Source organism: Engystomops pustulosus, chromosome 6 (genome assembly GCF_040894005.1).
Source record: "Engystomops pustulosus chromosome 6, aEngPut4.maternal, whole genome shotgun sequence".
NCBI lineage: Eukaryota > Metazoa > Chordata > Amphibia > Anura > Leptodactylidae > Engystomops > Engystomops pustulosus.
In genome coordinates this window covers 123368024-123384684 of record NC_092416.1, presented here as the reverse complement: position 1 = coordinate 123384684, position 16661 = coordinate 123368024, and the positions used below count along the sequence as shown (strand labels likewise).

At 41.8% G+C, this 16661-nt stretch overlaps 1 protein-coding gene across 1 annotated transcript; it reads left to right on the top strand.

The window, feature by feature from the left end:
- Positions 1 to 1003: 1003 nt before the first annotated feature.
- On the top strand, positions 1004 to 13157 carry STMN3 (stathmin 3). The gene is given in 6 exon segments (XM_072110839.1): positions 1004 to 1309; positions 9058 to 9153; positions 9235 to 9410; positions 10823 to 11014; positions 12799 to 12835; positions 12838 to 13157. Coding segments are annotated over 6 exon segments (579 nt in total). The 5' UTR covers positions 1004 to 1290; the 3' UTR covers positions 12897 to 13157.
- Positions 13158 to 16661: the final 3504 nt, after the last annotated feature.

The window sequence follows — 16661 nt, the reverse complement described above, 5'->3', positions numbered from 1 at the left end:
CACGTGGGGTTTGAACGCGTTTTTGAAAAATGTATGCGTTTTTTGAAAACACATGTGTTTTGTGACAGGTTTGACCAATTATCTAAATTCAAACTGGTCAAAAATGGATGCGTTTTTTGACAGACTGCTTAAAAAACGAGGCGAAAAAAACTAAGGGCGCTGTCACATGGGACTTTTGGCTGCATTTGTGTTTGCAAACGCAGACCAAACCTCACCCACCGGGGTGGGCCGCTGCCCGTTCGCATCAGCGTTTCTATCACCTTCGGCTTGTTTTGATCACAGGCGTTTCCATAGAAACTTTTTTTTTTCATTTTTTCTCCTTTTTAGCATAATTGCTTCATAATATGCTGCACAGGGGTGTTCTTCCCCAAATAGTTTTTGGTAGTGTGCATTTTCATGTACTGCTACTGCCATAGCTGCAAAATAAAATCCTATAACCTATTACAGAACGTATTTGTAGCTTGCACAGCGTTTTCTCCCGTCATCAACCTGTGAGGGGGCTGGTGACCGCAAAAATGGACCGCAGACACATTATTTGGGACCTCAAATTGCACACATTCATGCCCAGGTAGCCTTATAGTCACAGCAAGACCATCTGGCCCTAAAAATAGTGACAGTAGTGGCACAATGTGAACATTGGGGCAGGGTTCAACTCTACCTGAGGGTGCAGATAGAATTGATGAAAGGACATAGCACCAGCTGCATCCTTTTTACCTGAGCTGTGTCAGTAGTCAAATTGCCTACTTAAAATCCACATTCTATCAGACAGTATACAAAAACCCCCATTTCATGTGAATGTGCCCTACGCTGCTGCGCTATAAAGCTGGATGTAAATGTGGTAGACTCATGGTACAGTAATAGGATATGTCATTCTGTATATTTCCCCCATACACAGCATGGAGCTACAGCTGTGATACACATGTATAATGTGGGAGCACTGACAGAAGAGAAGGGGCGTTGGGTGTGTGCTGACAGAGTGGGGGGTTGGTGCTGGCTCTGACAATAGTGCAGGGGGAGGCCGCAGTACTGGGTGTGCCTGTGCTTCTAGCCACCTCTATAGAAATCTACAGCAGCCTTTCCCCACATCTGTCTCCCTGCTACCTCCAGTGAGGGTGACCCGGAGCCCCCCACCCTGTTGTCTCCTGCACCGTCCACCCCACCTCCACCTCTGTCTCCTCCTCCCTCTCCGCCCGGATCCCCCTGGAGCTGAGTCAGGCGTTACCTCTCCCTTCCACAGCATTGCAGTAGTCCGCCACCCAGCACCATCTCCACGCCGCATCCCTCAGCACCATGGCCAGCACCATGTCAGGTAGGCGCAGCATCAGCTCCCCTCCAGCATGAGAGCCCATCCATGGCATGTGAGATACAATGTGCCCGCCCGGGGTGTGGTGTCCCTTACTGCAGATTTCTCCATCCTGCATATAGCTACATCCCCCATATTGGGTTCAGGGTCTCTTATAAGCAGAATCCATTTTGTCCCTCCTCACAGCATTGAGGGTATTGTATGTGGTGGGGGTAATGATGCCTGAACCTCTATTCCGGTCTGTGTTGGGTACATTATACAGATGAGCCAATCCTAAAGATCTATATCTATACATACATCTATGCACATCCATGTAGCTGCATATCCCACCCTTGTCTGTCCTTCCTCTTCTCCATGTTCCCCGGTATCAGCATCATACAATGCACCAACAACATGGAGTACTGTCATTACCTGGACCTGCACCTACACATTGATACTGGGACTAATACCTGCATGGGTGGGATTCCTTAGGACAGGACATCCATTATTTGTTTTATTAAAGGTCATGCAGACACCTGCATTTATAGGTTTGATCAATGTCTTCTACATTACGCTAGGGAGTGGCTGCTGAATAGAACAGCTCCATATCTTACTATGCATTCATCCTTAGTATGTATTGTACCAGACTCCACTCCCTTCTACAAATACACCTCCTCTTACTCTGGGTGTCAAGCAATTTTTGATGCAGACTAGTGCCTGGAAATTGTGCCATATCCTTTGGGTATCTGAAAATCTACAGTCATCATCCTTCCTATTGTCTCCATGCCAGCTGCAATGCATGCTCAGCCTTAACAAGGGTGGAGAGCGTTGAGAATACAATAGTAAAGGAAAGGGTCACAAGGCAATTCTTTATAATACATTTGACATCTAGTTTCCAGTTTATGAAATGGGTAGAATTCTGACTATTGCTGATGGTAAATGTAAATCCATTGCAACCAGCGTCACCTGACTTATTGTTCAGCACCAGCAGTGGTTGTGGGTCTTGGGACTAGCTCTATATGTATCCTGATCTTGAGAGGTGGTAAAATTGTATCTGTGCATTGCACAAAGCATTTGTACTGCACAATGCATTGCTTTATGGTCTCATCCAAGCATTTAAGAATGTAAGAAAAATATGAATAAGGATTACCTTTTAAATCCCCTAAAAAAATCTAGCAGTCCCCTTTATATCATGTAGTGATGGACATTCTAAACATACAGTGACTGCTGCAACCAGTAAACTATGGTGTAGGAATGAGACCACTGAAGTCTGTAACCGGTCCCAGGCTTATACGACAAAGAAAAAAATAATCCAGCTTCAAGTTCCATATAGACAATGAAAACTTGTGTATTTTAGTTTCCAATTCATTAAAATACTGTCCATAGAACATCCAATAAAGATACAAAAGTCTGCTGGCAAAGCCTACATGTTTCAATAAAATATCTTAATCTTGGCCTGGTCCCAGGGTTAGGGTCACAGACGACCCCTTTAGGTAGCTGTATACAGTCAGGATTTGATCAGGAATTTGCATCTGTATTTTTAAGCCAAAACCAACAGTGAAACGATCTGCATTGTGATATGTTTTGGACCATTCCTGGTTTTGGCTTAAAAATAATGATGGAATTTCTTTCTTAGCGTAAATGGGGAAGGGCCAGAGACAGGAGGATATTCTAGGTGTGTCTGTGTGTTGGGGGGGGGGGGAGGAGTTATATAAAAAGGGTATTATATGTCCCTTTTTCTGTAGCCCCTTCTTATAAAGACAGGCCAAAGAAAAGGGGACACTATCAGGAAAGGGCTATAGAAAAAGGGCATTATAAGGAGGGTGGCTGAAGAAATTGGGACACTATTAGGAGGGCGCTTCAGAAAAGGGAGCACTATCAAGGGGTGATACAAAAAAAGGGGCACTATAAAGGGAAATGCAGAAAGGTGGCACTATAATGAGGGAGCTGCAGGAAAGGGGGCAGTATAAAGAGGGCAGCTGTAGTAAAGAGGGCATTTTTGATGGGGGGCGCCGGGAAAGAGGGTGATATATGTGATGGGGTTAGGAATGGGGTAATTGCAGGAAACACAGGGGCACAAAACTATGTGTAATGTGTAGTGTGCAGAGGGTGCCAGAATCATGATTTTTTTTTTTGGAGCACATTCTTCATAAATCTGGCACTAGCTGCACTGCCCTGAGTGCACCACTTTTTTTTTCGGTGCATCTTTAACATAGAGCGTGCAAAACATTTCTTTCAGACTTTGCAGGATAAATCTGGTGCACAGTGCCAAAACGCCCCCTTCGGTGCAGAAATTCTGATACAAATCTGGCACAGGCACTTCTTAAAATACTTGTGCAAGCAGTTTACATCTAAAATAACTTGCAAAGACAGACAGAAAAGTGGCGCACATCCCTTAGTGAATGTGCCCCACAATTTTTTTTCCAGGGAACATGTTGAGGGGATTATCTGATTCAGTCCAGGAAAAAAAAAAGATTTTAACCGGCCGGTCACTGGCTACAAACAAATTTGGGGACCACTGCTTAAAGGGACACTAAATCTTCCCCAGTAGTAGAAGATTAAACCACACTCAAAATACACAGAAAATAGGCTTTAGGAGAACGCAAAACAACATCCCCTCTGTGTTCCTATGATGGAACTGTGCAAAAGCAAGTTTTCTGTATTTCCACAGGGTAAACCTGCAATAGTGAAGATATTCCTATCTGTTCAATACACTGGATTAGATGTAGACAACACTGCTGGCAGCTAACCAATTATGGTTAAGTAGTGTATGGTTAACGTCTATAGTTACGTAGAAAATAATAAACTGTGTATTTCAATTATATAGAAATTACTTATGGAAGATGTAAAAATTACAATTAAAGATATACCTGAACTGTCGTCAAAGAGTGGAGTTAAACATTGAAAGCGACATACAGATGTGAATAAGATAGATGAAATAATGTTACTCGGCAGTTCATAGTATTGTAGTAGATTTGGTAAAATACAAAAACTGGTCCATCAAGTCCATCTTCTAAGAAAAAAAAAACAAACAAACAAAAAAACAAGTCAAATAGGCTATAGTGTGGGAAAAAAAAATGGCAGTCAGAGTAAACCCCAGGGTCAATGTCCCATCTTGCCAATCTAATTCAAATAGCATGTGATGTTCCAGGCCATGGTCTTTGTGGCTTAATCATCACACGATCCTGTTGAAGAAAATTCCATAGTCTCGCTGCTTTCACTGTAATTAAAGAGGTATTCCCACAAAGACAAATTTCTAATATGTACTTAGGATAACATATAACACATTCTCTAATTCACTGTTATTAACAAAAAATACAGCATTTCACAGATATAATTCCAACTTGTCTCAGTCCCGGTGTACACAATTTCATTTGCTCCTAGACACGACCCTGTAAATTCTGACCATCTTGGATTTGTGTGTGAGGGCCACAGAGCTGAGTTTTTCTCTCTCTGCGCTGTAGCCCCGCCCCCTGCAGACTGCATGGAGCTCACTCACTGCTGCACACTGACACACAGAATGTGAGGCAGCAGCAGCCAGAGGAGCAGTAGTGATGGGAATTACGGCTCTACTCACAAAGAAGCGACGGCTCTTCTGGCTCCTGAACGCCTCCCTATTAAATATATATTAGGGAGCCCCAAGCCAGTTAATCACTCCTTTTAAACCAGTTAACCCGGTCAGGTTAAAGTGGGTGTGGTGAGCCGATTAGGGGCGTGGTTAAGTGAGCCGGCTCTTACAGCCGATTCATTCGCACCACACATCACTAAGGAAAAGATACAAACTACACACAGAAAAGTTGTTTATCTGGGGAGATAAAGCAGCAGATCTAGTGTGAATAGCAGAGATGTAGCAGTCCTCTCATTATATGCAATAGGCATCTTATGGATCTCATCATCTCTGATCTGTCTCATCTGATGTCAGATACTAGTACAATGTTCAGAAGCTAAATGAAAGTGTATAGAAACCCCACAGAACTAGATGGATCTTAATGTCTGCTTAGAGAGTCCCTGCCCGCACCCTGGAATTTTGCACTGACCAGCCTAGGGAGTGATAAGAGCTAAACCAGCAAGAACACTGAGTAAATAGTTAAGTAAAGGGTTAAACATTATCTTTATTGTGTTAACATCACAAGGGGATTTCAATTTGAGAATTTTATTTAATGGGAAAACCCCTTTAACCCCATCTATAACAATGGTGAATTCATCACGTAGGCAAAGAGAATGCCCCTTGTGGTTTTGAAGGTAGAAAGATGATAAGATCTTGCCCTTTATTATATCCTGTTGCCCAAAATAATATGCAGTACTTCATGTGTGCTATGATACGTTATCTTTATACTAGGCATCTATGCCTCTCTTTATACATAGTTTTGTTTGCCTTGGCAGCAGCTGTAGAAATTTTTATGAAATCATTAAAAAAGTAATTAGCATGTAGGCTCAGAAACACAGACCTGAGTTTTTCAAAGGGGATGTAGAAGCCTTGACAAAGCGCAACTCCTGGCACAAGACCAGGAATTATGACTTCATGCACTTAAGTCACTTTCACACCAAGTGGGCATGGAGGGTTGTGTAGTAGGCCCTGCCATGTACAGGCCCAGTCATGTACAGACAGAACCTGGTTTCAAACCGTTTGTGGCGTGGTCGGCCAACAGATATATCAAGAGAGGCCAGAGCCTTCGCCTGATGACGTCGATTTGCACCTGCACAGTGTAACAGCTAATGATCTAACAGGGCTTTGGGGTGTGTTACCAGAGCCCTTCTGGCTCATTAGTTTAATTTTAAAAGTTGATTTTAGAAGGAAGGAGGCCATGAGACACATATAAGAAGATCCAGTCGAGTGCTGGATTTAAGAGTAAGTTTCCATAGTTTAACGGGATTGATTTTGATGGTAGATTTCCTTTAAAAGAAAAAAAAATCTGTTTTATATGTTGCAGAATCATTGACCACAAACCGCCTGTATAGAATTCCAATGTGAATATAGGCGTGCAGATCCATGTTAATGGTGACTAGAATTGCATTGGAGCCACCTGCATAGGATGCAGGTGTGAATATGACCTGTTCAGGCCTGGTCATTGCTTCAGCAAGACAACAGGTCCCAGAACTTTGGGGTGTGTAGAGGTGGGGTGTGTAGAGGACAGGCATACAGATGTAACTCGGAACAAGACAAATTGTGTAACATAGTGCACCTAGTGCAGTTATTGGAGTTGATTTTGTACATAACTTTAGCACAACAACAACTAACATCCAGTGTAACGCAGCAGAAGGCTCCCAGTTTTACTGTTTTCGCCAGTCATTTCTTCCTGTTTTATACCCTGGACACTTGCACGGTCTCTTGCCAGCTACATGTCATGTCTGGCATTTGGTAATTAAGGCTGATAGCTGGCGCCAGGCTCTGTTCTCCCTAGAGGATCGAAGCCTGAACACTTACCAGCTGATTAGGGATGGGTTTATGGGCAAAGGCTTTGAGTGTCCTTAGTGACATGTCTGAGTCTCACAACGTTGTCTGGGGCTTAGTGCTGTCATCTTGCTTGCACCTGCTTTTCTCCTAGCTTCATTCAACAGTGGTATCTCAAGTTGTATTATTACTCATTCCAGGAGCACATTGAAATAGCATTTCTATGGAAAACAAGCAATTGGTTATTAAAGAGAGGCAAAATAACGCCCCTAAACTAAATATATTTTCATAAACTACCATGAGAGAGCATTGCCTCCATCCCTTCATTGTCCCTCTACATGCCTGTAAACGTAAGCAATGAGGTTCTAGAGCTGTATGCAAATGACCTGTGAAATGTCCAATGAGTCATTAGCATATTCAAGCTGTCCGGCTTATTCATGAGTGGGAGGCACAGCCACACCCCCAGTGCTTGACTGACAGCTGCTCCATGTAATGGCTGATCCATGTGCTTGTGTGTGTGTATGTGAAAGATACAACAGCTCCAGGCAGCCATGTTATAGCAGAACATGTCAGGTACTTGTGTAGCTGATGTCTGTGTATATCACGTTATAGCAGAACATGTCAGGTACATGTGTAGCTGATGTCTGTGTCTCTGTGTATTAGGAGGATGCAGCATGTCAGCAGATGAAGCACCCACACTAGCAATGCTTTACTATACATTACACACAGACATGAGCAGGGGAGGAAAGGGGAGGGGGAACAGGAGTGATATCACTGCCTATGACCATGTGACCTACCTCATTTACATAATAAAGAAAAGATGATTTTATAATGATTAATGTTGGAAATAACTAGATAAAGGCTGGGATGGGATCCTTGTGAGCTGCTCCAACAGGTAGTAGTGACAGGACAAGTGACACAGACCTGATGACAGGTGTCCTTTAAGCCACAAACCATAAAGGCACACAGCAGAGAGAGACTGAAATCTCATCTGCACGATCTCACACAGAAATCAAAGATGGCGGTAACCCGACCCGAAGTCAGAAGTTACAGGGTTGTGTCTAGGGGCAACTGAAATTGTGTACACCAGGACTGATAGAGACAGGTTGGACTTATACAGGCAGTCCCCGGGTTACATACAAGATAGGGTCTGGAGGTTTGTTCTTAAGTTGAATTTGTATGGAAGTCGAAACTGTATATTTTATAATTGAAGTTCTAGACAATTTTTTTTTCTTTTGTCCCAGTGACAATTGGAGTTTCAAAATTTTTGCTGTAGTTGGCCCAAGGATTATCAATAAAGCTTCATTACAGACAGATTACAGCTGATCATTGCAGTCTGGGACTATAGTAAAGCATCCAGAGAGCTTCATCAGTGGTCACAGTGGGCAGAGGGGTCCGTCTGTAACTATGGGTTGTCTGTAAGTCGGGTGTCCTTAAGTAGGGGACCGCCTGTATCTCTGAAATGCTGCATTTTTGTTAATAACAGTGAATCAGAGAATGTGTTATTTTGTTATCCTGAGTACATATAAGAAACTTGTCTTCGTGGGAATACCCCTTTAAGGACACCCGACTAACAGACGACCCGTAGTTAGAATGGGCTGTCCACTGTGACCTCTGGTGATGCTCTCTGGAGGCTGTTAATTTACTGAAATTTTTTCCCCAGGCTGCAACTAATGAACTGAAGCTTTATTGTTAATCCTTGTTCCCAATGTCAACCCAAAAATTTCTAAATCAAATTGTCACAGGAAACAAAGAATACTTTGTCCGGAACAGAATATATCTGTTTCAACTTGCAAACAGATCCAACTTAAGAACAAACCTAAAGAACTTATCTTTTATGTAGCCCAGAGACTATGTTCAGTAGCAAATTATAATATGTCATTCTTTATAATTTTTGGTATGTCATTATTTATTAATGAATAACACTGCGGCCCACAGACTTTACACGCGTATTTAAGAAGTGCCCGCACCACATGTGTTGCACACTACCCATTTCACACTACCTATTTTCATACGACACAATTTTCTGCACTGAAATGGGCATTTTGATGCTTGGTCGGACCGTGTGACACATTTATCATGCAAAGTTCAACAAAATTATGTTACATGCCCCCTGTTAAAGGTGGATCAAAACATGTGGGTGCACTTTGTCAGAGCAGTGCAGGGAGCACCACAAATCTTGAATCTGGCGCCCTCTGCACACTCCATAGGCAAACTGCATATAGTGGACACACCACTCCTTGGACTAGATCTGCCATTCTTATTTGCTTACGATAATATATGGCATTGATAGAGAATTATTACTCTCTTTAAATGTGCATTATTATCACTCAGCAATGACTTATTTTAAAAGGGATTTTTCCATTACCATTATCTCTTGCAGCCTACAAAGAGAAGATGAAGGAGCTGTCTATGTTGTCCTTGATCTGCTCCTGCTTTTATACGCAGCCTCATCCCAAGACAATCTATGAGTATGAAGGTCAGAAAAATTATTTTGTTTCTTTTTTTAGAAACTTTGAGTCAGTAACATAATAATCATAATGGTCTTATCTGTCTGCAGACATGGAGGTAAAGCAGCTCAATAAGAGGGCATCAGGACAAAGCTTTGAGGTCATCTTGAAATCTCCTTCAGACTTGTCCCCAGATGGTCCTCCACTGGCCCTCTCTCCCAGGAAGAGGGAGGTTTCCTTGGAAGATCTGCAAAAGAGGCTGGAGGCTGCTGAGGAGAGGAGGAAGGTAATTTGTGGATGGGATACACTTAATTTGTTTCTGGGATTCGATGTAGGGATCCAAGCCGTACTGCAGTATTGTCATCATCTGGTATACACATACAACTAGTATGCATTATACGTTATCTTGTATACATTGAATTGGACCATGCCAGTATAAGCTAAATGTCTTTGGTATACAATCATATACAGTCATGACAAAAAGAAAGCCTTCCCTCCCTCTCAGATTAACAACAGATTCTACCATTTTTATTATTTTTTATCAATATATGTCAAAAAGAGGCTCAAATCATTAACACTCTAGCATTGTGTTAGACTGTAGGAATGAGGTGTTTTATGCTTATATGCTGTGCTGATGACACTGTCAAGTATGGCCAAAAACCTCCATCTTAAAAAGACATTGGCCCACATTTACTAGAGGCTGTGCACCAGTTTTCTTTCAGACTTTGCATATTCTTTTCAGTGCAAACTGTTTCTACAGGTATTTAACGCTGCACTACTCTTCATGCAACACAAATATCTGCACTGCAGGGGGCATTCCAGTGCTCAGTCGGACCTTGCACCACATTTAACATACAAAGTTCGACAGAAATGTGTCGCACACATAGGTTAAAGGTGCACCAGAAAAAAATGTAGCATTGCAGGGGGCATCAGATTCATAAAGAATGTGAGACATAAATCATGAATCTGGCGCCCCCTGCACACTACACAGGCAAACTGACTGCACTGTTCTTAGTAAATGTGCCCCACTGTTCTTGTTTGCCTAGATATAGCTTAGTGAATTTGGAGTCCTTATGCTACTAACTCATACACAGTGCTGTGATTACATTATGTCTGCAGGACTTCCATCAAACCTGCTGAACAACTCCTATGGAAACAGTAATGCCACACTTAAAATGGTTTTCCAAGAATCTCAAGGGGCTTGATTAACTCTAGATATAGTGTCATAGCAAGCATTGGTTAGCGACACCCCCATCTGGGCCATACGTGTTTGTGGCCACGGGACCCACTTTAGACAATCAGTGGCCTCAGCTGAAGTCCCTGTGACTACCAATTCCTGTATGTACAGCTTGTATGTAAAGATTATACATCTTCTTCTTTATAGCAACATGGGCCTTATTTGTAATGATATGGGCTATACCAACTATGCTGTTATAACCAAGGGAATCTGCTGGAAAATTGTATCTATGTACAGCTGGTATAAGTGATACATCTTCTTTTATGTGACAGTATGTACTGTGTTGCATAACCTTAGAATCTTATGTATTTCATTGTAAATGTACAGCTGAGGTGATACAACTTTTGCTTTCTTTTGTGTATCGTGATAGAGATCATGCCAATTAAATCTAGACATCTTTAGACTGTAAGTTTAGCAGAAGAACAATTTATACCCTTTGACTTGTCTTTTTTTCTGCATAGACTCAGGAAGCCCAGGTGCTTAGACAGCTTGCTGAGAAGAGGGAACACGAGAGGGATGTTCTTCATAGGGCAATAGAAGACAACAACAACTTTAGCCGAATGGCTGAGGAAAAACTCAATTACAAGATGGAATTGAGCAAGGAGATACGTGATGCCCACTTGGCAGCTCTCAGGGAGCGTCTCCATGAAAAGGTATTGGTTTATTTTGCTATGCAAAAACAATTCATTTTGCTTTACACATCAAAGTACATTGATTTCTAATCATTCAGCACTGCGTTAAAAGTTTCCAAACTTTATTCTTCAAATGTTAAAATCTTTTTCATACAAATAAGTGCATTGTACTAACGTGTTTCAAACCTTCACATGGCTCTTAGTCATAGCACAACCAGATTACTAATTAGACTGTTAGTTCAGTCTGCCAGCCGGGAACTAGGAAAGCACACATGCCCCGCTCTCTCCTCGCCCCAGCCCTCTGACGTCATCCGCTTTACATCCGATTGTAATTCCCCAAATGGCAGATGGAGGCGGCTTTCACCACGGGGCGTGAATAAATTAAAAGCCGAAAGCCTCTTGGGCGCTGTCAGCCTGAGCGCCTCCGGTTGCTTTACAAAGTTCATAATTCATTAATAAAGGTGCCTGTAAACCTGCTAAACGGTCCCCCCGTCCCCTAGACACTAAACAAGCAGTCTAATTAGGACAGTCTACCAACAGTAATGTGGTGGTAGACGTCCTTTAAAGACCATCGTGTCAACAACTTCTCTAACATCCCTATAACTCTCTATACACTGAATTTCTTTTGACTCCATTTCTATTAGTATCATTTGCCCCAATCTCTCATGTTTAGCAATACCCGGGTAGCTATCCGTAATGCATTTGCAACTGAACAGTTAGTGATTTTATCCCATGCATTCTTCACCCATGTCACAACCTCTTGAAGAATTGTGACATTTGGGGAGCTGTAGCAATGACTGCTGCTAGGTCTTATTTTCAGGGGAGGCCTTATATTTTTAGGCTTGCAAAAACATGCATTGGCATAATCCAGAAAATCATTTTTGAAGTGAGATGAGAATTGGCTGCATAAAGCCATGGAGGCAGAGAGTATTACACTGAATTCAAGCTCTCTTTGTCTCAGAATGCCCCCTTCACTGTAATTGTTAATCCTGCATCCAGATATATCCCTAAGGCTATCTCCAGAATCCAGTGCACAACGTCAATCACAGGAGGAGGCATTCAGAAGTGAGGAAAGCTTGACTTTCCGCCTCCTTGACTTTATACAACTAATTTATATCTCACTTCAAAGTTGATTTTCTGGATAATGAAACCATGCTGAGCCATGAAAAAAACATGATTTGATGTAAAGGTGCTAAATGACATGCTGGTAATAGTTTATTAGGCTAATTTCTGATGACAGGTTCCCTTTAACGATTGAGAATGTGTATGTTTGGGTGCATGTGTGTATGTGGTAAGATTGTGTACATTTATGTGTGTCCATGTAAATTTCGAGAGTATGGTAAAGCATGTGGGCCTCCTTCAAGACCTTTGTGAAAAAATAACTAACAAAAAATCTAATACTGACATACAGTCAATTGAAAATACAGTAAAAATAGATACTACCCTCCCTTAAACCAATTAACATCATATGTAACAGGGAATTCTCATCTATCTTTAGACTCCAAACTTTCCCACTTAAAATGCATAACTCCATGAGCCCCTTTAAACTCCTATAGATAATCCTCATTTCCCTTGAACGCACAAGCCCACTCATCATTCAGCATGTAAAAATTAATCGCTCCTGTTCCTTCAGCCCCCTATAATACAGGGGCATATTGATACAGGTCCATATTACTAGTGTACCTTTGTTCTACCCCAACCACTACAAAACAACTGCTCAATATGAATAAACATCTAATAAATAACACCCCAAGTCCAAGGAATCTTGTCCCATTGTATAATAATCACCTCTTGTTCACTTTCAGGAGCTTCATGCAGCAGAGGTCCGTAGGAACAAGGAGCAGCGGGAGGAGATGTCTGGATAGAAGCCACCGATGCTGTAGACTTCCATGCCAGCTCCTGAAAAATACAACAAAAAAAACAGCAAACAAATCTATTTTATGTACGTTTCATTTGTCACTTCATCTCACAATCCTCTTCTGACTCCCCCCCTTCCCCCTGCCCCCTGCCATATCTCTTGATCTGTCATTGTCATGAGCCAGTCGCCCTGGAGTAATGAAGTTCATAAGGTTATGACATACGTTTCGCACGTCTGCAGATTCTTCCAAAAATTATTCCCTTTGCATATTTTATTTTTAAATCATATAAATTACAATTGTTCGACTGTTTGCTGTCCAGATCCTTTTGTGATGTAAGCAAAAACTAAAAAGGGGTAATGACATATAAAGGGGATTTTATGGTCAATGCTGTATTTAACCTTGACTAATGAGAAATGTAACCTCACTTAAAGTTATTCTATCATTAGCTTTTACCCAATAAACTACTAGCTCTCTCAATATGGTACGAAATATCCTTTCTAGCATTTCCTCTTTCATGTGAAATTTGCCCCTTTTTATTATATAAATTTAAAAATGCTTCCAAATTAGATGTGTGTGATGAGTCACCTTATTGGTTAAAGACTCACATGGCTTCAGTTCTGTAGTACCTAGAGAGCCGGAGATACATGAATAAAGGCAAATTCATCATACAGAGAGGCATAGGCCCCTCTGAACCCCCTTAAAGCCTTTTGAATTTGCTATTGTTTCACTGCTTTTACGCAAAAAAACTGGCGTAGAAGCAGTGATATATTCACCCCACAGTTGTAAATGCAAACTACAAAGTTCCAGTCCATATCCCTGATTCATTACCACACAGAACTACAAGCAAAGTGATTTTTGTTTTATAGGCAAACAGTGAGATTTCACATGAAAGAGAGAATCCTACTAAGTACATTTCAAACCTGAGGGTCCTAGTAGTTTAATGGGGTAAAATATGGCGACACTGTTCCTTTAATAACCCAATAAAGTGAGCAATGACTCCATATAGTAGGGGCACTTAACTGCTTCAGGTTAAGGTGAACTTTTGCTCTGGGTACACACCATTGAGGATTAAAATGGAGCACTTGAGGTTCCAAATGAAGGTTACTTAGTTTATACCCAGGGGGAATTCTGGCTTTTTTTTCCAGCGAAAACTGAAATGCTGCCCTCCCCCTATATTCAGCCCACTGAATTTACATACGCATCTTGCATCTTTAAAATGCATCTAAACTCGATTAAATTATGCTGACAACATTACTAATAACATCCTCACACGGCACCAAAGATCACAGACACCCTATGACTGAAACTACACAGGCTGACACTGTCTCACACATATTGACATAGACATCAATGACATCTAGTACCTCACAGGTGACTACAGGCGGTCCCCTACTTAAGAACACTCGACTTACATACGACCCTTAGTTACAAACGGACCTCTGGATATTGGTAATTTATTGTACTTTAGTGCTAGGCTACAATGATCAGCTGTAATAGTTATCACAGGTGTCTGTTATGAAGCTTTATTGTTAATATTGATTCTTATGACAATCCAACATTTTTAAAATCCAATTGTCACAGAGACCAAAAAAGTTCTGGCTGGGATTACAATGATAAAATATACAGTTCCGACTTGCATACCAACTCAACTTAAGAACAAACCTACAGACCCTATCTTGTATGTAACCCGGGGACTGCCTGTATATGATTTCTCCTGTCCATGACAATCACTGTTGAAATCACCGCCGGATGTCTTCAGCTCCATGCAGGATTTCCACACTGCGCCTGTAAAAATACAAAAATCATTTACACTGTGCTCCTAAGTAATTTATATCCCAAACTATAGAATTTAATATACAGCCCCCTAATAATTTAACAAATAAAGCCACCCTAATGAACTCATATATAAAACACCACCCTAATGGACTTGTATACAGCCCCAAATTAAATCCTACACAGAACCCCGTATACAGCCCTCCCATAACTAAAATCTGTTCCCCATAGATGGAACCTCCCATTTTAATTATATACATTATCCTATAAGAGCCCTCTCCATAAAAGCCCCCCTTTTATCTGACCCCCATATACAATCCCCCTAGTTAAGCTATATATAGTAACCCATCATGCCCAAGTTCAATTTATACCCCCCCCCCCTCATAAAAAGTCCCCTCCACCCCCAGTTTAGTTATATATTGTACTCATTTAAATACTGGGTACCCCCATTTTAATCCTGGGTACCATAGTGAGTCATCCCCTCCTCCCCAAGTTTTGTTATATACTGTACAGAGCCTAATAATACCCCCCCCCCCCGTTTATTTGGACCCAATATTTAAATCTCCTTCTCCTTTTTTATTATATACAGCCCCCACAAATGGTTTTTCTATTAGTAATGCGGTCAGTATAAAAATAATAAAACTTTTACTTACCTCCATTCCGTGGTCCTCTCCTCTCCTCCTGGCTCCTCTGCCTCTGCGGTGCTGTGCATGGACGCAGGCGGCATGATGCCATCCAATGCCACCCACGTCATCCAGAGCCATAGAGCAGCACGAGCGGGGGGCGCGGCCGGACGGGAGTGGGCCGGCGCGGGGCGTTACTGTTCCCGCGCCTGCGCACTCGCTGCTGCCGGCGACTTTTCATACGTGAAAAGTCGCCGGTTGCGTGGTTTTCTACGCCAGGCCCTGCCTGGCGTAGGATAAACGCTGCGCTACTGGCAGCCCGATACATCAAGAGGCAGAAGCCTCTTGATGTATCGTGCTGCGAATTTGCAGCGGCGGGGCTATCATACGCTGGCGCACAAGCGCCAGCGTATGATAAATATCCCCCATTATGTCCGGTTTTTTACCTCTGAGAATATTGAGAAACTGGAATTCAGGAATGTCATTTTCAATAACTGTTGATAGCTTCCAACAGTTTATGCTATGCTGATTTTAAAAATGTCTAGTCAGCATGAGTGAAGATTGAAAGGAACAAAACATTGTGGACTCAGGATTCACCACACGCTGCTGGAAAGGAGCCAGGTAATGGAAATTTTATTAAATAGTGTTAGTAGTTCAGAATGTACACAACAAAAACAAGTAAAGGTGGGCCAATTGGTCAATACTGCCTCATAATAAATCCAATATTAGCGAAAACAGAGTGCAATTCAACACATTTTTTATTAATAATCTTGCCAACGCACAGGGAAAATACATAGACAATGACCAACATACAAACAATACACAGATATATGTACACACAATGCTATCCTTGCATTGCGCACCTATGAGGGAAACCATTATATGCGGGTATCACATTAGTGACTTTTGCCATCTTACTTAATACGATAAGAAAGGAGAGGATCTTACCAGATTCACACATACACAGGTCTATTGGTACCTCTTCAGAATAGGGTAGAAGGTATAAAGATAATTGTTGGTGCGTACCTCTAAACACTCAGCCCTAATTAAATCCTGCCCCAACTAAAACAGTCTCCAGAGACGGTCCCTAATCTCAATTTATTCCGCACCTCCGTGCTGCGTCTCAACAAATTATGGTCTCAACAGAGGGAAACAATGTCATAAGGAGTGGAGTGCCAACTGCCATCTAGCTCGTCGAACATGAGCTGTTTATTTACACCGCTATCATAGCGGAGTGTGACCATTATTCGGAATGCTTACAAAAGGTATTTTTTAAATCAGAATAGCAAAAGCTATTGGAACCTGTCACCAGCTAAAAATGACATTCCTGGTGACAGGTTCGCTTTAATGTGAATGTGATTTGCACAGAAATTGTTGCTCGATTTTATCTGCAGACGTGAAAATCCGCAGCGT